The sequence below is a fragment of the Dipodomys ordii genome, unplaced genomic scaffold, assembly GCF_000151885.1.
Source record: "Dipodomys ordii isolate 6190 unplaced genomic scaffold, Dord_2.0 Scaffold63, whole genome shotgun sequence".
Taxonomy (NCBI): Eukaryota; Metazoa; Chordata; class Mammalia; order Rodentia; family Heteromyidae; genus Dipodomys; species Dipodomys ordii.
Genome location: NW_012267279.1, coordinates 7501149 through 7524504, shown reverse-complemented (window position 1 = coordinate 7524504; position 23356 = coordinate 7501149). Strand labels below are relative to the sequence as shown.

The 23356-nt window shown below is 36.6% G+C and overlaps 1 protein-coding gene across 1 annotated transcript; it reads left to right on the top strand.

Moving 5' to 3' along the window:
* Positions 1-1261: 1261 nt before the first annotated feature.
* On the top strand, positions 1262-23158 carry Ppp3r1 (protein phosphatase 3, regulatory subunit B, alpha). The gene is made up of 5 exons (XM_013022540.1): positions 1262-1301; positions 13582-13758; positions 15308-15367; positions 16395-16579; positions 21063-23158. The coding sequence occupies exons 1-5, from the start codon at positions 1289-1291 to the stop codon at positions 21108-21110; spliced, it is 483 nt and encodes a 160-aa protein (XP_012877994.1). The 5' UTR covers positions 1262-1288; the 3' UTR covers positions 21111-23158.
* Positions 23159-23356: the final 198 nt, after the last annotated feature.

The following is a 23356-nucleotide window of genomic DNA, read 5'->3' as shown; positions in this document are numbered from 1 at the left end:
GCAATGTAGAATACTTGGTTCTCAATTTACCACCGAACTTTCAATATACCTTAAGATCCAGGGACCATTTTAGTGATGTTTATGATTCTCTGTTATACTTGGAATTTTCACTGAAATTTAGAACTGCCAATCCACTTGGTTCCACTGTTAAATAAATGGTGTGATCCTTTACCTTTGTTTTTTGTTTTTTTTTTTTAAACTACCTTGGGCTCAGTACTTAAAAACTATGAAATACAGATACTGGTCTTGAGCTGTAGTTTTCCTAAAAAACATTTGTCTCAGATATTTCACATAATATCCTAATGTAGGAAACAATTGGATGGAGTTTAGATGTGCTATGTGATTACAAATTTGAGTGTGTGTTTTGGTCCTGGGTACTGTTTCTGAGCTTTTTTGCTCAAGGCTAGCGCTCTACCACTTGAGCTATAGTTCCACTTCCGGCTTTGTTTTTGGTTGCTAATTGGAGATAAGTTTAGTGGACTGCTTGGAACTACATTCCTCATACCTCAGCCTCCTGAATAGCCAGGACTATGGATGTGAGCCACTGGTGCCCGGCTTGAAAAGAAATAGTTATAAAGTGACTTACATTGGACTTGGTTTAATACAGCATGTGGAAAATTCAGTTTACATGCAGGTATAAATGGTAACAAGTTTTTTCTTTTTAACAGTTTATTTTGCATTCTCAGGAAACTTAAGTAGAGGTGGCAGAAGAGGCTTTGAGCTATTCTTCAAAATGAGCTCACACAATAAGTTTGATAGTCTCAGTGAGGATATGATATATAGCATGTTTAGACTAATAATTTGAAACACGTTTGCTTAAGCTCTAAGTAGCAGATCCTCATGTTAAGGCAGTTTGAGTCAAAAGCTCTTTTTCTCATGCTGTACAATGTGTTTTCACCCAGTGAAACAAATATAAGTGCAGGGCTGGGAAGGTGGCTCAGTGGTAGGGCGCTTGCCTTGCAGGCATGAGGCCCTGGGTTCGATTCCTCAGCACCACATAAGCAAAAAGAAAAAAGCCGAAGTGGTGCTGTGGCTCAAGTGGGAGAGCACTAGCCTTGAGCTGAAGAGCTGAGGGACAGCACCCAGGCCCAGAGTTCAGGCCCCACGACCGGAACAAAAAAAATATATATAAGTGCAATTTATAAGGCTAAAATCATTCTGGTTTGTGGCTCGTTTTGTTTTGTTATATAAAATATTTGTTTAATATTTTGAAGAAATTTAAGCCAATCTGGTAACCAATTTTTTTCTTTTTACCTTACAGGGAAATGAGGCAAGTTATCCTTTGGAAATGTGCTCACACTGTAAGTTGAATATTCTTGATTTTAGGAGTTTATTTTACTTAAAATGAATATCTCTGAATGGTATAAGCATACATTTATTATATATGTTTACTTATCTATATAGCATAGTTAAACCCTTAACCATTTAAATGATGATGAATGAATAATGAATTTAATCAACAATCATTAGGTTAATAAGTTAAAACTTTAATAAATTGAGCTTAAGTTAATTTTATTTTCCTTTTTAATTTTAATTTTTGGCTGTTTGTCCAGAGGGTTTGAATTCAAGGTGTGGGTGCTGTCCTTGAGTTTCTTGCTCAAGGCTAACACTTTATCACTTTTGAGCCACAGTTCCATTTCCAGCTTTTGGTGGTTAATTGGAGACAAGTGTCTCATGAACTTTGCTGTACCAGGCTGGCTTTGAACTGTGGTCATCAGATCTTATCTGTCTGAATAACTAGGATTATAGGCTTGAGCTACTGGTGCCAAGCTAGTAATTTTTAAATAAACATTATAAATGTTTTCACTATGATGTACCTACGGATAGACCACCAAATCTCAGTAGTTTCATCTTGTAGATTTTCATGTTAACAGAATTACAAAGTGGATTTGTAGTAGCTTTATTTCTGTTTGGTAACTCAGGGATCCAGGCCTGCGAGGACCTGAAGGCCATATTATTGGTCTTGGTTTAGAAGTGACTTATGCTCATACTTTATGGGCTAGAAATGTCTGTTGAGATGGAAAGTACAGATTTTCATATATTCAAGAAGAGAAATAGATACACACAAGTATTAAATATGTTATCTTTAAAGTCTGTACAAATAGAATCACTTAAAAAGTGTAATCAGGAGGTTTTTGCTAGTTTTTTAAATCCTGAGGGTAGAGGTAGGAGTGATTATTCCTTTAATATTCCTTTAATATTGAAAAGACTGGATTTTAAGAATTAATTGTGATAATATTACAATAAGAGTTAACAAAAAAAGTCTTAGGTTAGTGCTCTTGTTACCTGTACCATTGATAGTAGCCTATTAATAGGATGCTTTATCAATGACATGTTCATTTTGACATCCGTTTAGAAATGTGTGATTGTTACATTTTTCCATTCCAACCTTATTTGGGGGGGGGTAGGGGGCAGTCTTGGGGCTTGAACTTAGGGCCTGGACACTGTCCCTGCACATCTTTTGCTCAAGGCTAGCACTCTACCACTTCTGGCTATTTCTGTTTATGTGGTACTAAGGAATTGAACCCAGGGCTTCATGCATGCTAGGCAAGCAGTCTACCACTAAGCCACATGCTCAGCCCTCTAACTTTTCTTTTTTAATGTCTGTTAATGGGGCTTAAACTCTGCCTGGACACTGTCACTGAGCCTTTTTGCTTAAGGCTAGTGCTCTACCACTTTGAGCCACAGCTCCACTTTCGTTTTTCTGGTGGTTAATTAGAGATAAGAGTCTCATAGATTTTTCCAGCCTAAGCTGGCTTCAAAACTGATCCTTAGATCTAGCCTCCTGGGTAGGCAGGATTATAGGTGTGAGCCACCAAGTGCCTGTCTCCAATGTCTTTAATGTTGTTGTTTTAGTTCTTGGAATAGGGGTAAAATCTAAAAAGAAAAACATAGTTGATAAGTAGAACAATATTATTCTTATAGTCCAATATATAGAAATAAAAGGGTGATTCTTAATCCCTTTGTCATATTGTTCTACATTATATTTTATTGATTCAGTCCTATTTGCCCTACTACTTTCCCACCTGCTTCTCCCTATATCTTTAAATACTAACATTTCTGTTTGAATAACTGCATTCCCTTGGTTACTTTAGTTGCCTTTTGTCTTCTGCAGTAGTAGTATGTCTGTTGGTGTGAAAATTAGAATTTCATTTTATATTACCAAGAGTGGTCAATGTCATCGAGACTGCCCTCTGGTATTTAGAAACTTCAAAATAGGCAAAAATCTCATCTTGTTTTTCAGTTAGAGTTCTTAATGCTACTTTATCTGTCACAGATATACTTATGAGATTTGGAAGGTAAAAGTGAAATGGAGTTTATTCTTTACCTGTTTTTCATGTTTTTGCTTATAGGATTCTAATTGTGATTTAGAATTTTGTAAGGGTAGAATATTTTCAAGTCAAATGCTTTCATATTTGCTATTAATCTTAACAATTTTAATATAGACCATTTGTTTTGATAGTACAGTTCTTTTTTTTTTTTTTTTTTGTCGGTTGTGGGGCTTGAACTCGGCCTGGGCGCTGTCCCTCAGCTCTTCAGCTCAAAGCTAGCACTCTACCACTTGAGCCACAGCGCCACTTCTGGCTTTTTTTTCTGCTTATGTGGTGCTGAGGAATTAAACCCAGGGCCTCATACTTGCAAGGCAAGCGCTCTACCTTCCCAGCCCGATAGTACAGTTCTGTAGTGTGGCTTTGTGAACTGTTCCTAAAAGAAAAAGAATTGGAAGCCAAATGCTAGTGATTCACTCCTGTAATCCTAGATACTCAGTCAGGAGTATGAGATTTGAGGATTGTGTTTTGAAGCTGGGGGGGGGGGCAGGGAAGTCAATGAGATTCTTATCTAAAGTGAACTTTAAAAACTAAAATGTAAGTAGAGCTGTGGTTCAAGTGGTAGAACTCTAACCTTAAGCAAAAAGAGCTCTGGGATAGCACCAAAGCCCCTGAGTTCAACAGCCCAGGACTGGCACAAACAAAGAGAAAAGAGGGGAGTAGATAGAGGGAGGGGGAGGAGAGGAGAGAGACTGACTTGGAAGCCTAAGTATAATTTAATACTTGGCATAAAATAGATACTGAGTAAATACATAATAAGCTAGTAAGAGCTCAGACTTGGACTATATAGACAACCTATTGCATTATTTTAAAGACTGTCTTTAGAGGAAAACCTAGTTCAGTTATCTAACCATCTTTGTCATTAAAAGGAGGAATACATAATGTGGGTGGCACTGTTTCTAGCACCGTTTTACATAAACCTTTTGCATACCTTCGCCCTCCTTTTGTGTATGTGTATGTGTGTGCACACTGTCGCCCGCATGTGAGCGCATGCCTCATGTTCTCACTTGGATTTTTTTGCTCACCACTGGTATACTGCTTGAGCTTTGCTTCTGCTTTTGGTTCTTTGCTGGTTAGTTGGAGATAAGAGTCTCAGGATTTGTCTGTTTAGGTTGGCTTTGAATCTATACTCTGATCTCAGACTTTTGAGTAGGATTGTAGGTGTGAGCCTCTGGTGCCCTTTTTTAAATCCCTGTACTGGCCTTATGAGAAGCAGCATTATTGCTTTTCGTGTGCGTGCGTGCGTGCGTGCGTGCGTGTGTGTGTGTGTGTGTGTCCCAACACTGTTACTTTCCTATGTGTGTCTGTCTCTCCCTCTCCTTGCTTTTCCTGTATGTGTGTGTGTGTGTGTGTGTGTGTGTCCCAACACTGTTACTTTCCTATGTGTGTCTGTCTCCCTCTCCTTGCTTTTCCTGTATATGTGTGTGTGTGTGTGTGTGTGTGTGTGTGTATATGTATGTGTATTCCAACACTGTTACTTTCCTATATGTGTCTGTTTCTCCCTCTCCACTTCCTCCCCCTTTCTATATAATACCATTGAGCTATACTCCTGGCCTCTTTGTCATATTTTTTTTTTTTTTTTTTGACGGTCGTGAGGCTTGAACTCTGGGATTGGGTGCTCTCCCTGTGTTCTTCAGCTCAAGGCGAGCGCTCTACCACTTGAGCCACAGTGCCACTTTTTTGTCATATTTTTAACCATAGTTTAATAAACCTTTCTTGTAATTTTTTTTTAAATCTTCGTGTTTTGAGGAGGGACTTACTGTGTCACCCAGCTCAACTTCTGAGTAGCTTTGACTGTATAGCACATGCAGTTGTGTCGGGTTATTCTGTAGTAAATCTTACGAAGTTTTTACACTTTTCTAATGGATAACTTTAGGCAAAATTGGATTGATTTAAGGTATTCTCTGTTGTTTTCTTTTTTTTAAATTTAATTTAATTTTATTTGTGAACATACTGTACAGAGGGGTTACAATTACATGGGCTGGATAATGCATACATTTCTTACCAAGAATTGCAGCCTCCTCCTTTGTTTACCCGTCACATCCCTTCCCAGCCTCCCCCCTCTCCCCCAATCCCAATCCTTCTCCTCCCCCCCCCCTTCCCCCTCTGTTGTTTTCTTAGTAGGATTTTGTGTTTTGTTTTTTAATTTTTCTTTCTGGGGATTGAACTCAGGGAAGTTATTTTAAGACATTGCAATTTTCTTTGTTTCTGTCTATTGGCTGCCTAGGCTGGACTGAGAATGCTCTAAGATGAGGTTGTAGGTTTAATTTGGCATGATAACTTGGAAAAGTGACTCAGTACAAGATATTACTTCATAATTTAAGCAGAGGACTAGAAAACATACAGGATCATGTGCACATATATACAAACACATTAGCTGAAGTATACATGCAGGGAAGGATTCCAATGGTGTAACCCCCTTTGTGCAATTCACCTACAGTTTAACAAAATGAAAACTAGGAACCTGGAACGTGTTACTGGGGTATAGGGAGATCATGGAGGAAGGGTGAGCGAATCCCCATATACATATGTGAAAATGGAACCAGCTGAATTGAGGTATTGGTGGTGTTGGGAGAGATCAGGAGAAAGATGGGAAGGATGACATTGATCGAGGTCGCATTGTACTCCAGACTGACATGTTGAATTGAAACCTTTTGTACAACTACTGAAAGAGAATAAAAACAATTAAAGCATTTAAAATGATACTGAGATTGCAAAGGAATAAAGTTGTTTGTATTCTCAGATGACATTGTTTCATATATGTCAAATCGTATTACCAATTAGGAGGATAGATGAATTCAGTGTGATTGTAGGATACAGTATAAAGCCCAGGAGAATTATCTACATAATGTAATGGCATAATTAGGGAATTGACTGGTAGGTATAATAGAATAAACCCACATTTAAAAATATATCAGCTCTCAAAATTGTCTTAAACTTACTTTTAGCATTTTGTTTATAACTTGATAATTAGTTTTGTTTTTTGAGACAGGATCTTTCTATGTTGTTCAGGCTGGCCTTAAACTCAACCCACCTATCTCTCTGCCTCAGAATGCTAAGATTACAAGAGTACATAACCATGTTCAACTATAACTTGATATTTTACTGGGATGGCTAGAATCTCACATTCATGTTGCTTTATTCTTTTCTTTTTGCAGTCCTAGGACTTAAATTCTGTGCCTGGGCACTGCCCCTGAGCGTTTATGCCTAAGGCTAGTGCTCTACCACTTGATCCACAGCTCCACTTCGAACTTTTTTGTAGTATAGTGGAGAAAAGACCATGTAACAAGTGATCTTGTTACATGTTGTAATATATCTTATTTACAGCCTGGTCTGAATTGACTTTAGCCCCCTGAATAGCTAGGATTTACAGGCGTGAGTGACTGGTGCTCACCCCCCCCAAAAAAAAAATAAAAAGAATTATAATCTAGAAGTACATGAAGCACTTGTTAAATCTTTTATTCTAAAACCATGGTGTATTTCTGAAACAAATATATTTTAAGTAATCTTTTTTTATGTGTAAGAAAAGATACAGACCAAAAGTGCACTGTGTCTGTATCTACTATATAGGCTTTAATAATGTAGGTGATATGCTTTCTTTGTTCTGTTCATTTCTTAGTCAAGACTCTGCTGTTTAATATAAATATTAAACTACTGGTTTGTAAACAAAATTACTAAAAATTTGAGGGATTTTGGAGATTTGTGAAGGCCTTTTTTATTGCGCCCCCTGGTGGTTTGTATTTCTGATTTGGAGAAACATTACCTTTGGAGGATATTAATTCTAAATGATTCTTAATAACTTTAGTTGATAACACATTTCTTGTGATGATCCTTACAGAGCTATTTTATATGTATTTCTCCATAGGTAATTTTTGCCTTTCTAATGCCTTTTTTCAAAATACCTCTTCAAGATAGTCTAAGATCTTGAATTGAGTAGTATTTGTTAATAGTTCTTGTTCTGTAGTATAGTTGTAAATTTCTTGTCATGAAAGAGATTGAGGAATCATTTTCAAAATATGTGTATATAGGTGGTTAATGAGAAATATGTGGGTGATCTTGTCACATGTTGTGGTGTCAGAAATTAAGGAAGTGCTCAACAAAACCAAAAGGGATTGCTGAAAGCCCACACAGGAGCCATCTTGAAGTAGTACCTGCAGACCAAATTTAAAACAGTGTGACAAAATATGAATAGTGATAATATTGAATTTTCCCATAGAATAAAGTAGATAGCCATTAATCCACACTGAGGTAGTTACAGAAATAAATGGAGAAAGGATTAGTTTTATTGTTGTTGTACTCAGTGTAGCAGGAAAGCGGGAGAAGGAGATGATTCTTAGGCAAATAATGCCGTGATGAAATGTGAAGACAAGAACCAATGATGAATGTTGAAAATTAGGTCAGGACTGAGTAAGAAATAATTGCACTGCTTCAAAGTACCACCTCCCCCCAGGTTACTTCTTCATTGCAAAATGAAAAGTAGATTTTTAGAGAAAAATATTGCAGATAGCACTTTGACTAAGTGATCAGAGATAGCATCACTAGTAATAAGATGCATTGATGTCCTTAATGTTTTGATATACTGCACTGTGGACACAACATCATTTCTATGGTATATTTATCCTGAATATCTAAAATTAAAATTATGAGAAAACATCACGTGTAAGCTGAAGGATATCTTCAAAATCAGAAGTTTTAAAGTTGTAAAAGACAGGGAGAGAATTAAGAGGTGTCAGAAATTGGAACTGTGTGTGTTAGTGAAAAAACTGGTGAAAGACTTGAAGTGTTCTTTTCTAGGATTTTATTGAAGATTTTACATTAAATATAATTACTTTGAAAATATTGCTAGCAAACTTAAAAGACTTGCTTTATTTTGTTTTTGTTGTTAAATCATGAAACTGTTAAAGCAATAAATTATCTATGAATGGCAATTGAAAGATTCTTTCCGAAGGAGTGACAGTCCTGTTGGTCTTTACTACCATACAGTTATTCAGAATTAGCTAAAATTTGAGACAGGTTTATTTTTTCTGCCATTCTGTGTAGCTCTTCCTTTTTTCAGGTCTCTACTATAATTTTGGAGAAAAATTGAGTTGTTTTTATTTTTTTCAGCAGTACTGGGGTTTGAACTCAGGGCTTTTGCACTTGCTAGAAAGGTCCTGCTGCTTGAACTACACCACTCCAAATTCTTTTTTCCCCCTGAATTAGAGAAATAAATGTTGTAAAGGGAAATAAGTAATTTGTTCGTATCAGGAGGATGAATATGTAAGCTTCTGTCTCTGCTAGCATTATATTGCTTTAGTATCAACGTGCAGTTTAAAATATGCTTTATTGTAGCTACATAAATTCTCAAAAAGCAGATTCTTAATTATTTTATGGGGTTAAAATTAGTAAGATGTTTGAATTTCATATTTAGATCTGAAAATACATCAATCTAGGTAAGAGTTTAAGGTGTTTTGTGTAAGTAATATGCCACTTTATTAATAACTTTCTATATTTTATAAGCTCAAGCTAAAAGCACTAGAGTTTTTCTTGTCTAAGATATGACATAAAATGACTAACATGACAGTCTATGTGAAGTATAAGATTACTTCTAATATAATTTAAAATTTTAATATGTAAGCATTCTGAACTATTGAAAATGGTATTTCTCCCAAAGGAGAGTGAGAAAATAAAATGCCCTTCAACTTGGCAAAATGTGAAGAGTATCTCTGAGTCACAAAAGAAGAGTATCTCTGAGTCACAAGATTGGTCAAGAGGTGGTTTGTTTTCCTTGTCCATCTTTTACAAGAATAGTACCCTTAGCAGTTGGAAAATAGCCTGATAAAAAGTGGCGTCAATAGTTGGAAGTTCTTCTTTAATACTTAACTGGTACCAAGTACAGATCTTCCTTGAATGTAATGAAAATATTTAATGGTGCTAACAAGGTTAATTTGATCTGCTTTAGCAATATCTGTCTGCTTTATAGGAATGCTTATGTTTCAGAAGTCCTACAACATATCTGGTCCACTGCTGACAAATAGAAATGTTTAAGTAACTGGTACTGTAAAGACAAGTGGCAAAAGTAAATCACTTTGTTCAATACCTAAAAGAACTGTTTTTACTGTTTGTCTTAGAAAGTTACTGTTCGTAGGTCTTGGCTTTAAAAGGCAGTTTTTAAAGTACTTTTGGATACTTAGGTACTTCCTGTACTTTCTCAACTAGTCTTAACTAGATAATAAATAGGAAAATTGTATGTGTGCTACTCATCATTATATTCCTATCTGGAAGGAAGGGAAAATGAAATAAATGAGTGGTTGACAAAGAGCTATGGCCTCTACATTTTACTGGCTTAAAGAAGTTCCATGTTATCTGATCAAGGTAAACTGTATGCCAAGCAACCCTCCCCCCCCCGTATACAACTAATTAATGCTAATTAAAAAAATGTGGGATACAGAAGGTTCCAAGTGAGCTGTATTTGCAATGAGATATTGGGTATAGTAGAAATGGGAAACATTATGAGCTTCTTTTCTCCAGTCATACTTACGGGGACAATCCTGCTTCTGCCTCTTGGCTTCTGGGATTACAGGCATACATACCATGACCAGTTTGAAGTTCTCTTTAAGAACTCATTTGTTGTTAAATTGTTGTGGCTTTCACTTGGCAAGTTTTGGTTATTCATCTAAAATAAGAATTAACTACTTTGTAATATTTCCTAAGAAGATACTTAAAGTAGATTTAAAATGTTGCTTAAGGCTGAGAATGTGGTTTAGTGGTAGAGTGTTAGCCTTGAACAAAAGAAGCTCAGGGATAATGTGCAGGCCCTGAGTTCAAGCCCCAGGACTGGCAAAAGAAGAAAATGTTACTTTACCAGGACTTTAGCCAGAAACTTAATGATAGATACAACTATGAGATACATAGTAACACTTTCCCTTTCCCTTTTTTCCCTTTAAACAAGTTAATGGTGACAGTTGATTTGGGGGGGGGGGTTGGGTACGGTTGTGGGGCCTGAACTCTGGGCCTGGGCGCTGTCCCTCAGCTCTTTAGCTCAAGGCTAGCGCTCTAATGGTGGCAGTTGAAAGAAGAATGGACAGAACTGAATACACTGATTGTGATGTTTTATGATTCTTTCTATATTCTTTCCCTCAAAAGTTGTTGTGTTTGTGCATGTGTGTGCATCATGGGATTTGCCCAGAGTCTTGCACATACTAAGAACTTTGCTCTATCACTGAGCCACCTATACTTTCCAGCCCCTCCAAAATTTTCTATTTTATGCAAGGTGAGGGGATTCAGAACTGTAAACTGCTGTCTTTCCAGTTAGTTTCCAATTAGTTTTCCAGGTAACTAAAAAATCCTTCAGGTGCCTGAATTTGTTTAATAGTTTTCTGAGTTGTTCAAGTGTTTGTGTTAACAGTGTTTACAAATACTAATGGTGTCACATTTTCCCTTCCCCTCATCACACATGATGTACTGTGGAGAAATCTTGATTTGCTCTTTGTAGAAATGTTGTTTTTCCTTTTCCACTTTATTATTTGGTCATCATTTTTTTTTCTAGTCTTATTTCCACAATAAGACTCAGTTAAGCATGGAAAAAAGATAGCTTTTCAGAAAAATGTGAATGTGGAAAAAGTGTTCAAAATGGTTAGCTGTGTATAGCTAGTGTTTTACTGTGAATATTTATTTTGATGAGTAAGGTTTTTTTGTTTTGTTTTATGCTGATACTGGGGCTTTAACTCAGGGCTTGGACACTGTCCCTTAGCTTTCTTGCTGAAGGCTAGCACTCTACAACTTGAGTTACTGCTCCACTTCTAGCTTTTTGATGGTTAATTGGAGATGAGTCTCATGGATTTGCCTGTCCAGACTGCCTTTGAACCAAAATCCTCAGATCTTAGCCTCCTGAGTAGCTAGAATTACAAATATAAGCTACTGGCAATGAATTCTCTTTAATGGGATTGTAAAATGTTTTTTTAGCTTATGTGATCAGGAGGTAAATATTTCAGTTTTTTATTATTTAAAATACGAGTTTATATGTTTGGTTTTTGAAATAGACAGCTTCCATTAAATATGTGCTCCTGAAACTCTCTTGTGCTGCCAATCATACATCTGGTTGTGATATGTGATAGGACACACTACTCATTTTCTATAACTTCCTAGAAGAGTACTAATAATCTTAAAGGCATAAATACAAATTACCTGGTGTTTGTATTAAAACACTTATGAATATAAACCCTTAATTTGAAGTATAGGTTCTTGAAGCCATTTGCTTCAGCAGAAAGTAATTTTGTAAAAATGAATGATGAGCAAGTGTACAGTCACCTTTGTTAATTGTATTTGGAGGTGGTGGTAAGAAAGTCTTTGCAACTTCATCTCAAGAAGCCTTGAAGATATTGAAGCCACCAAGTTGTCATTAATTTCTATAAAGGAAATTTTTTTGTTTATTTTCTTACTGTTTTAATATTTTAGACTTTGTTTTTCGTTGGAAGAAACTTAACCCCTGATCATCATAACGTACAGATAGTTGTGACTTGTGATAATTTGAAAAATGTACACATTTAACAGGGAAATTGGAATTTCAAACTTTCACTGGCATGTGGTAGCTATATAACTTTCGTTGCTAGTCAGTGTAGTAAGCCATAGCTCCCAGTCCAGCCTTGGGCGAATACTCTCTTCTGCAGTGTTCTCTGTTACCACTTTGCTTTTTATTTATTTATTTAATTTTTTGTCGGTCATGGGGCTTGAACTCTGGGCCTGGCCGCTGTACCTCAGCTCTTCAGCTCAAGGAGAGCGCTCTACCACTTGAGCTACAGCACCACTTCCAGTTTTCTAGTGGTTTATTGGAGATAGGAGTCTCAGGGTCTTTCCTGCCCGGGCTGGCTTTGAACCGCGATTCTCAGATCTCAGCCTCCTGAGTAGCTAGGATTACAGGCGTGAGCCACAGGTGCCCGGCACCACTTTGCTTTTTAAATACAAGGACTTGAAGTGTTCACACTTTACAATAAAATATTTAGGTCACATGGTTATGTCCAACTATACTCTAATGTGTGCTGAGCATGTTTTAAGTTTCAGTGAGGCTTTAGTGTGAAGTTTGGTAGGTTAGATGTATTGGGTACATTTCAGCTTAGGGTATTTTCTATTTGTGATGAGTTAATTGCACATTTTAAGTCAAATAGTATCTATACTGGGAAAAATCTCTATGAGCCTTTTTAATCTCCACGCTTTGTTGACATGACTCCCTGTTTGTCAATTATATGTGGCCTGATTCATACCAAAGTATTAACTTGTAGTTCTACAATGCTTTAGTGGTATAATTAAATGCAGTAATATTATTTTAATGTAATTTTACCTTAATTTTTTAGTTTTTGCAGTAAGGATGCCATGTATTTAGCTGTCATAATAGCTTACAGTGTCTTCTAATACAGTGGACCATAGTGCATAGATACAATTATTGGCAATGTAACATTTGCCTTGTTCATTTTCTCTTAAAAATTGGCAGTTTAATTTTGTTATATATTAAAAAATTTTTGTGCTACCATCAAAATTGTCTGGATTAGTCTCATGCTTTATCAAAATGATGTGACTTAAAACTTTTTTTCAATAATGTATGTGAAAAGAGACCAATACTGAATTTTTGTAGCTAGTTTGTAAGTACAAAGTAAAACCACCTCCCCTCTCCCCCTTTTTTAGCTTTGAACAGTGAATTTTGTTAGGTTGAGAAGTAAAAGCTGTATTTCACTGCTCAGTCTTAGAAATAGTATTAATGGATATGAAGTTGGAAGTATATTCAGGAACCTGCTCACAGTGCTTTCCAAGAGGGGAATTGGATATCATGGGGTGAGATGGGAAGGAAACTATTGAATTTTGAACCATGAGTTATCAGAAATAACTTACAATTTACAGACGTGAAAATGAAAGGTGGCTTGCTTGGTACAGAGCAAAGCTGATTTAGCTTGTTTGGTAGGATATTGGTGATGAGCTTAGCATTGTCTTACCTTGGATATCTCTTGTGACCTCCATGATCAGCTTAGCATCTTCAGTCCTGTGATATCTGGGCACTGGGCAAACAATCGTTTCTATATTATGGCAGGATCAAACAAACTGAAAGGTAACCAAATAAAGATAGTTGTGCTTTCTATATTTAAAGAAATTAGCTAATTATATATGTAATTCTTTTTAACCAATGTACAAATTAAACTATTGAGTAATTAACTGCTGGATATTTTTTAATAGCCATACAAATAATCCTCTAAAAATCTTGTTACCATTTTTTGTTTCCTTCTAGTTGATGCTGATGAAATTAAAAGGCTAGGAAAGCGATTTAAGAAACTTGATTTGGACAATTCTGGCTCTTTGAGTGTGGAAGAGTTCATGTCTCTGCCTGAGTTACAACAGAATCCTCTAGTACAGCGAGTAATAGATATATTTGACACAGATGGGAATGGAGAAGTAGACTTTAAAGGTAAAGTTTTGATTTTTTAAAATTCACAGATAACCTATGTGTAGTCTTTATATACAAAATAAAACTTAAGATTTTACAAAAAGTCTTTATAGTTTGGTGATCTTTGAGTAAAAGGTTACAGTAAAAACCTCAAAACCAATGGCATGTATAATGAACTAAGATCTTTTACTGTTTGCTCCTTAAATGGTTAAGGTATCTTACAATAGTCTATTCCCAAAAGGGAAATTTAGTATTTCTCATTTTTAGAAAATTACCCTCTTGAGGACAACTTATAATATTAGAAGCTGTAGTTTAAACCTGTTTTTTAATACTAAGACCTGTAGTAGTAAGGATAGTAGTAGTAAGGATGTGAGTATTATCAGAAAACAAGACAAGATTAGTTGAGCCTAGATTACACAAAGACATTGAAGGTGCTTTTTGCTAACAATAATTAGATTTATATTTGATTTTACGTAGAGTAAACATTTCACTACAAAACTGTCAACAGCCTTTTTTTTTTAATTTGGAAGACTGATTTGTAGGTGAAAGCATCTAAAACAGATAATTTAGTACGACCTGAAAGCGCTGACTAGTGACAATGCTCTGATTTACAGATAATTTAGTGCTTCCCAAGCAGTGAAGATAATTATTTTGTACAAAATTTCCAACTGTGTATTTAATTGGTTTTGAATTTTGGAACAGAAATCCAAAGTTCTTTTTGTTTCTAGCAAAACATTTCAATTTCAACTTAAAAAAATATTGCAATTACAAGATTTGAACTTAGAGGCTTGAACTTGTTAGCTGGCGGTCTACATAATACAGCCAGGTTTTTGGCTGGTTATTTCAGACATTTCTGCCTGGGATGGCTTCAAACCAGGATCATCTGGACTAGCTGGGATTACAAGCATGAACCACCAGTACCTGGCTATAGTTTTTTTTTTTTTTTAAGCCTTTTATTAGTAATAGTCTAAAGAAAAAAGTAATTTCAAGAATGTGTTTTTGAGTGTTATGGCCTACAGTGCTTAACAGTACTCATTTGATGAGTTCAGAATTTGCATTTGAAATGAGAAAAAAAGCTTTATTTTTAGAATTTTGCTTCTTTTTATTTCTATTCTTCTCCCCTCCCCTCCTTTTTTGGTTGTGGGGCTTGAACTCATGGCCTGGGCACTCCTATCACTTTGAGCCATAGTGCCACTTCTAGTTTTCTGGTGGTAATTGGAGATAAGAGTCTCACTGACTTTCCTGCCTGGGTTCACTTCAAACCATGATCCTCAGATCTCAGCCTACTGAGTAGCTAGGATTTATAGGTATGTGTTTTTATTGTTTATAGTTAAGGTCTTGCTAGGTCCTCAAATTTATTATCCTTCTGCTTAGGCCCTCCTGCATGCTGAAATTACAGGTGTGTGGAATTACAGATGGTTTGAAATTAGGCATTTTTCAGTTTTCAGTCTGAGATACTTTGTTTTGCATAGGAAATAACTTTTGGGATATAAAAGGTGATAAATACTGTTTTTTTTCTGTGTTAAAATTGGAAAGTTCTTACTTGTAAACATTTTCAACTCTTATTTAGAATTCATTGAGGGAGTGTCTCAGTTCAGTGTCAAAGGAGATAAGGAGCAGAAGTTGAGGTGTAAGTATTTTTCTTCAATGACACCAATCTTATTAAATGACTACCATTCCACACTGCATTGTAGACTTCTTTTTAAAGTATTCTAAAAGATTTAATCCAGATGTGTTAGAGTTCTTATTATGTTGTAATTAGAATCCTTCAGGATATTTACAACTATTGTATTTGAATAATGTATTATTAGTTTTATAGAGGGAGATTAAGAATTTCCTTCTGAAAACTAGCTATTTGACTAACCAGGAATTTTTCCTTTCCCTTTCCCTTTCCCTTTCCCTTTTCCTTTCCTTTCCTTTCCTTTCCTTTCCTTTCCTTTCCTTTCCTTTCCTTTCCTTTCCTTTCCTTTCCTTTCCTTTCCTTTCCTTTCCTTTCCTTTTCCCCTTTCCTTTTCCTTTTTTCCCCTTTCCCTTTCCCTTTCCTTTTCCTTTCCCCTTTCCTTTTCCCCTTTCCCTTTCCCCTTTCCCTTTCCCCTTTTCTCCTTTCCTTTCCTTTTCCCCTTTCCCTTCCCTTTTCTTTCCTGGAAGAACGGCCCTAAAGAGAGGTTGGAACTTTTGTTTTTTTTTTGCTCAGTATAGAATGTTACAGGGTTCCACTTTAGGTTAAATAACTTAACCTCGGTCTAGGTATACTCTGGCTTGGACAATCTTGAGTCCATGGTTCATACTCTTATGGCCAGTCCTGGGGCTTGAACTCAGGGCCTGGGCACTGTCCCTTAGCTTCTTTTGCTCAAGGCTACTAGCACTCTTACCATTTGAGCCACAGTGCTGCTTCTGGCCTTTTCTGTTTATGTGGTACTGAGGAATTGAGCCCAGGAATTGTGCATGATAAGCACTCTTACCACTGAGCCACATTCCCAGCCCTCATACTCTTAATAATTAACTATGTTAAACCAAACCTATGGGTAACTTCTATATTTCAGAAAGAGGCATCCACATAGTCATAATTTTAGATGTTTGACTATTGTTTCCTTTTTCATTAAAAGATTCACATGTGATTGTCTTACATATAATTGTTTTCCTTCCTATGTTTTTAGTTGCTTTCCGCATCTACGACATGGATAAAGATGGCTATATTTCCAATGGAGAGCTCTTCCAGGTGTTGAAGATGATGGTGGGGAACAATCTGAAAGATACACAGTTACAACAGATTGTAGACAAAACCATAATAAATGCAGATAAGGATGGAGATGGAAGAATATCCTTTGAAGAATTCTGTGCTGTAAGTACAAAAGAACTGGTTTTCTATTAATCATGTTTAAAAAACATGGCTTAAAAATCTTAATAATATCACCTTGACCAAAACAAAAAAAAAAGAATCTTAATAGAGCTCAAGTGATAAAGAGTGCTTTCATAACAGGTATGAGACCCTAAGTTTGGTCCCCAATGCCATGAAAACAAAACCAAATACAACCTACTTTTCTAAACGTTGTTGAAGTCTGTAATATTAGCTTTACATGTTTTTTATTTTGTCTCCTTAAGATACAGTAGTGAAAGGGATTGGAAAAGTTTAATTTGTCAGTCACTGTGGGGCTTAAGCTCAGGGCCTGAGTCCTGTCTTGAGCTTTTTTGCTTAAGACTAGTTCTGTACCACTTTGAGCCACATTGGCACTTCTGGTTTTCTCGTGGTTAATTGGAAGTAAGAGTCTTACAGACTTCCCTGCCCCGGCTGGTTTTGAATTGTTATGCTCAGAACTCAGCCTTCTGAGTAGTTAGTAGTTAGGATTACATGCATGAGCCACCAGTGCCTGGCCTTTTTTTTTTTTTTTTTGTAAATTTAAAAGATTATATACTATATGCCTACTTAATTTTTTTTAAAGATCATAGATTGAACATGCATTTATTTTTCTTTCTAAAATTTTAATAAAACGAATTAGAGGATTATGAACCTGAATGGACAAAATGAGTATCAGAAAAGACAATGTGACTGAATTTGTGATTTGCATGGTTGCATGGGGGGGAGAAAAGATTACAGACTGTCAGCTTGGAAACTGGAGAAACCACCTAGTTTATAATGCAAAAGTCTTGAAAGGCTTAGAAATTAGCAATAATTCTCTGGAAGAATTAAGGGCATGACTTGGAGATGACAGTGAAGCTAAAAACAAGAGGGCTGGTTAAAGTCTCTTGAGAAGCCATTGCAGCATGAGGACTCCTCTGGTCCTCAGTTATGTACCTCTCCTGCAACCTCTTAAGAAACTGGGAAATAATGAGGCAGAGATATAAAGGAGTGTATGTTTGGGAATTAAGTGCAAATAAGCTGTTTGCGTGTTAACATCTCTAGTGTCAGTGTCTGCTCATGAAAGAAACATTGTGGCAAACTGCTTGTTCTATTGCAGTTTATAGAGCTAATTAGCTTTTATGCTGTATTTTTCAAGTAAACTTTATATGTTTATGTATATTTATTTGCTGCCAGTCCTGATGCTTGAACTCAGGGCCTGGGTGCACTGTCCATTAGCTTTTGTGCTCAAGGCAAGTGCTATACCACTTGAGCCATAGCTCTATTTCTGGCTTTTTGGTGATTAATTGGAGAGTTCCATGGGCTTGGTGCCCTGGCTGACTTCAGACTTGTGATTTTCAGGTCTAACCCTCTTGGGTAGCTGGGATTACAGACATGAGCCACAACTCAACACACATGAGCTCAACTCAAATAAAATATTGTAAAGGATCAATTTAAATATAAAAATATAGTTACTTCTGAATACAACATGGATTAATGTCAAAACATAGTGTTAAGTGAAGGGAACTAACTATGTAGATTCAAAATGTACAACAGATAAAACTGATCCATGATGTAAAAGAGTCAGGATTACTGGGCACCAGTGGCTCAGACCTATAACCTAGGTACTCAGGAGGCTGAGATTTGAGGATTGTGGTTTGAAGCCAACCTTGGCAGAAAAATCCATGAGACTCCTCTCCAAATTAACCATCAAAAAGCTGTAGTTCAAGTGGTAGAGCACCAGCCTTGAGTAGAACATGCTTAGGGATAGCGCTCAGGTCTTGAGTTCAAGCCCCAGGACTGGGGCAAAAAAAGCCAGGGTTTTGTTTTTTTGAGTGATTGTGTGTGTGTTGGCTGGTTCCTGGAAGGATGCCAGAATAAAGATGTGGGTATGTGGTCTCAGAAGTCAAAATACTTGTGGCTATTTACCGGACAAGGTTGTTGACATTTGTATTAAAACACAAAATGAGCCTGATATTGGTGGCTCATGCCTGTAATCCTATAATCTTGCTACTCAAGAGGCTGAGATCTGAGAATTAAGGTTGGTTGCCAGCCTGTAAAAGTTGTCAGAAAGTCAGAGTCTTTTTTTTTTTTTTAACATAACTTGCTTTTATTAAACAGGAAAAGTATTCACACATTTTTCAAAGAGGCAAATATTTCAATAGTTTTAAGGAAGACCAACAACTCAATGTCAGCTTGTTTGAATAACGCTTCTGGAATAAAGGAACAATAACATTCTTTTTTTTTTTTTTCCGGTCGTGGGGCCTGAACTCTGGGCCTGGGTGCTGTCCCTCAGCTCTTCAGCTCAAGGCTAGCGCTCTACCACTTGAGCCACAGCGCCACTTCCGGCTTTTTTCTTTTTGCTTATGTGGTGCTGAGGAATCGAACCCAGGGCCTCAGGCATGCAAGGCAAGCGCTCTACCACTGAGCCACCTTCCCAGCCCCACAATAACATTCTTGAAGTGGGCACAGGATACCAACAAGCTCTAGATTCCAGAACAGTTAGAAACCAATCAATTAGGCACTATTTTATTATCTTTGTAAGCTTTCATGTAAGTATATATTATTATTTAGAATATTAGCATCTGTATATAGTGACTATCATTTGACTTGAATGAACATCAGGATTTTAGCAACTGCAAATACTCTTTTAAAATTCTTCAAAATGGACACATAAATCAACATCCTTCGTCGCTTCATACCCAATGTGAAAATAATTATCATATCAACATGTTCATAGGAAGATTTTTTTAAGGCTTCTGGCACATAAGACGTAGTATCTTTGTGACAATGTTTTGGGTTTTTTTTTTCTTTTTTTTTTTTTTTTTGTCGGTTGTGGGACCTGAACTCGGGCCTGGGCGCTGTCCTTCATTCAGCTCTTCAGCTGTAGACTAGTGCTCTACCACTTGAGCCTCAGCCCCACTTCCAGCTTTTTCTGCTTCTGTGGTGCTGAGGAATCAAACCCAGGGCCTCATGCATGCAAGGCAAGCACTCTACCACTGAGCCACCTTCCCAGCCCCTGTGACAATGTTATAATTATATACAGAAATATTTAAAACTTTTCTTGTATAATGTAAGGTATAAAGGTTAAAAATCAAGGGTTCTATATCAATAAAGTACTCAAATATTTTTTCCTTTAGATTTGACATTCACTTTTAATAAAAGAATGTGCAATGTAAGTCTCATACAGTAAATGGCTCATCAATGAAAATAATTGAACTAAATATATTTATTTGATATTCTAGTTTTCATAATCATTCTTCAGCACAAAACAGGTTTTAATATAACTTAGAAACATCTGCAACTAATCTATAACACTGAGGCAGCAAATGCCAGACCTGTGTCTGCCTATTTATGTGCTGTACAACTCTGTAAATCTTCATTTAAGCATTTTGTATCAAGCACTATTTTAGACATTGTATCAGTAGGAAGAATCAATAAAGCATAACTGTTTCTCATTTGAAAAAGATGAAAGTCATTTACACTGTATTTCAAAGTTCTACAGCAGCATCTTTAGCTCTTAAGACCGGAAAAAAAAAAAAAGGACCAAAACATCATTATAAATTATAAATTCTAGTAACTCTTCTTTGGGCATTAAAATCCACAGCAGAAATGCTTATATTTTAGGAGATAATATATTAGTGTAAAGCTGAATATACATTTGTCAACATTCTCTGTGGGTAGGAAATTGGTCTGTAACGTAAGTGGCAAAGTGCAGTGTGGCGGAGAAACACCAGTTAACTACCAAAATGTGATGAGAGCTACCCTTAAGAAAAAAGGAGCTCTGGGCTGGGAAGGTGGCTCAGTGGTAGAGCGCTTGCCTTGCATGCATGAGTCCCTGGGTTCGATTCCTCAGCACCATATAAGCAAAAAGAAAAAAGCCAGAAGTGGCGGTGGCTCAAGTGGTAAAGCGCTAGCCTTGAGCTGAAGAGCTGAGGGACAGCACCAGGCCCAGAGTTCAGGCCCCACGACCGGACCAAAAAAAAAAGGAGCTCAAGGACCATGCCCTGAGTTCAAGCCCTAGGATTGAACCAAAAAAACCCACACAATGCCTATTGCCCAAGAAAAGACTTTGAAAATTCTAACTTGAGGCACTCCAATTTTTGTTTTAACATCTAGCTTCTAAAAATGGATAGAGTATGCTTTGTAAATTATACCTTTTTGTGGGGAGATGGGAGGGGCAGTAATGGGGCTTGAACTCAGGGCCTAGAAGTTGTTCCTGAGCTCTTTTTTTCAAGGCTAGTGCTCTACCACTTTGAACCACAGTTCCAGTTCCACTTACGGTTTTTGAGTAGATAATGGGAGATAAGAGTGTTACTGACTTTTCTTCTTGGGCTGGCTTTGAACCTCAAGTCTCAAATCTCAGGCTGTTGAGTAGGTAGTATTACAGGCATGAGTCACCAGTGCTGGGCTTAAATTATACTTTTGATACTACTAAAAAGGCATTTCTTAAGCTTTGTTGAGCTGGATCTGTTTCTTTCTGTTGCAGGTTGTAGGTGGCCTAGATATCCACAAAAAGATGGTGGTAGATGTGTGACTCTTTGAAAAGTACCACCCAACACTTTTGCTTTCTTCTCCATCTCTGAAGATCTGCTCAAGACGTCCAGCAATGCTCTCTGTGTATTTAAATGGAAGTATTTTTCTCTGTGAAGCCACATTTTCCAACATGAGCCTCATGAAGCCAACTAAGTGTTATTGAACTCTTGCTCTCTCAATAACTCAGTGTAGCACTTTAAAGTCTGAAGGGACAGCAACATGAAAAGAGCATATCAATGTGGTGGAGAAAGGGAAGGGGTTGGCTTTTTAATTTATTTTTCTTCATCTTTTATAACAAGAAAGTATCTATATATACATATGTAAATATTTATATATAGATATATGTAGCTTTCTATATATGTAGTAGGTTGGCTTTAATTTAATATACTTGATTCAGAAACAAAACAATAGAGTACAAAAGTGCCAAGCAGAACATACAACATCCTTACTTTTATTTCACACAGTTTTATATGTAGATAGAAGATTGTACAATTTGAGCAGGGTGTTAGGCCAGCTATTTTCCTGTGCTTTCTCCTTTGAGAGATTGACAAAGCATTTGTTAATGTCCTATTATTTACCTTAATTACATTTTTTTAGACAGAGGGGTCTGTAATTTTATTTATACTGATGAATATATTTCCAGGGACTATGAATCATTGCTGAGCAGCTTTTAATCCATCTCTGCCTGAGAAGAAAGTATAGTTGAATGCTGCTGCCAAGAGCTGGCTGTATTCCTATAGTACCTGCACAGTGCTATGGCTGCTTCGTTTTGTTACTCTGTAACTAGGAGCCATTAACATTTATTAAATGTCCCTGAGTAAGTGTAATTTACCAGTCCTGATTTTATGCATAAAGGCCAGAAGCAATCATGATTTCTCTTATTGCATTACTTAATGAAGGAAACCTGAAGCAATCATGTAACTACTTAGGACATTGTTTGTTTCATTATACATAGGTAAATAATTTGTCATTAAACTCGTGTTTGAACTATGAATTTCCCTTGTGTCTCAAAAGACTTGGAGCTTACATAAAAAACTTGGGCTATTTAATGTGCATGTATGTGTCTAAACATCCACATACACTTGTGACTTAAATGAGAGAAATCTTGCTAATCTACATTGTAGAAGAGCAAAATTTTATCCAAATTTATACTTTTTTAAATACAAGGCATAGAATGCATTTTTTTGTTTGCCCAATAATTGGTAATGGATGATAATGCAATAAATTTGTGTGATATAAAAGTAGTAAATCATGTTCCACCACTTGCTGTTACCCTTCCCTTTTCTGCAAAGGTACTATATTGGCTGGAAGAAAAACACTTTGGTTAGCTTTATATGACAGTAATCTTCCCCTCTATAGTTTTCTGAACAAGTGGTTTTAGAACCATGAGTAGTAGGGCAGGTGGAGTCCAGGGGACTGAGTCTTGAGTGGGGCACCCTCTCCTGCCACTGCTGCTCCTTCAGCTGAGTGCTGCACATCATGGGCTCTGTCTGTGAGAGAAATCCCGGTGCTTGGTGTCCTTGCATGACATGGAGTTTTGCATGTAGATCGATTTAAAATGTACCTCTTGTTTACATAATTTGCATAATTTTAAAAGATAATGTTGCCAAACTTTGGAAATGTTAATGTTCAAACTGAATCTCCACTACATGTAACTTTCTTCCTCTGGATCAGGACGTGGCTTACATCCCAGCTGTGGTTTGATCTGTTCCAGTGTCAACTGCCATGTGCTCTGCTTCAAGGGGGAACTAGTCTTTTGTGAATTTTTTGTATATAATTATTTGTTACAAATATTTTAGCAAATGCTTTCTATTTCTCTTGCTTGTGCATATCCTGGCTGGCGTTTCAGAAAAATAGTGCAAACAATATTTCCTTACTGGGGAATGAGGGTTTTTCCTTTTTTCTTTTTTTTGTGTGGGGGTGGAGAGGGAGGGGGTGGTTTATGTTGAATGTTTAGTTTTTCTTCTGCATGATACGTCATGTTGTGGGATCCTTAGAAAACTTCATACTGTATGAATAAGAAAATAAAATATTTGAAACTTCCTTGAATATATTTAGTTGTCTTTGGACTTCCACAGCTGTAAGGTAGCTAATTCTCCTGTATTTTCAAAACTGATAAAATGTTTGATTCTTTCATTGTAAGCCACAGGTAAAATTATGTGCTTTATAATGGGAAGAGTAGTCATTACAAAGCCTTAATAAAAGAAAGACAAGCTCCCAAAAGACTCCGTCAAACGACTATTTCCC

Excerpts from the sequence above, each read along its gene's own strand:
- Ppp3r1 (XM_013022540.1), top strand. Across the intron at positions 13,759-15,307 it reads TGGAGAAGTAGACTTTAAAG|AATTCATTGAGGGAGTGTCT; the intron begins GTAAAGTTTTGA and ends ACTCTTATTTAG. Across the intron at positions 16,580-21,062 it reads CCTTTGAAGAATTCTGTGCT|GTTGTAGGTGGCCTAGATAT; the intron begins GTAAGTACAAAA and ends TTTCTGTTGCAG.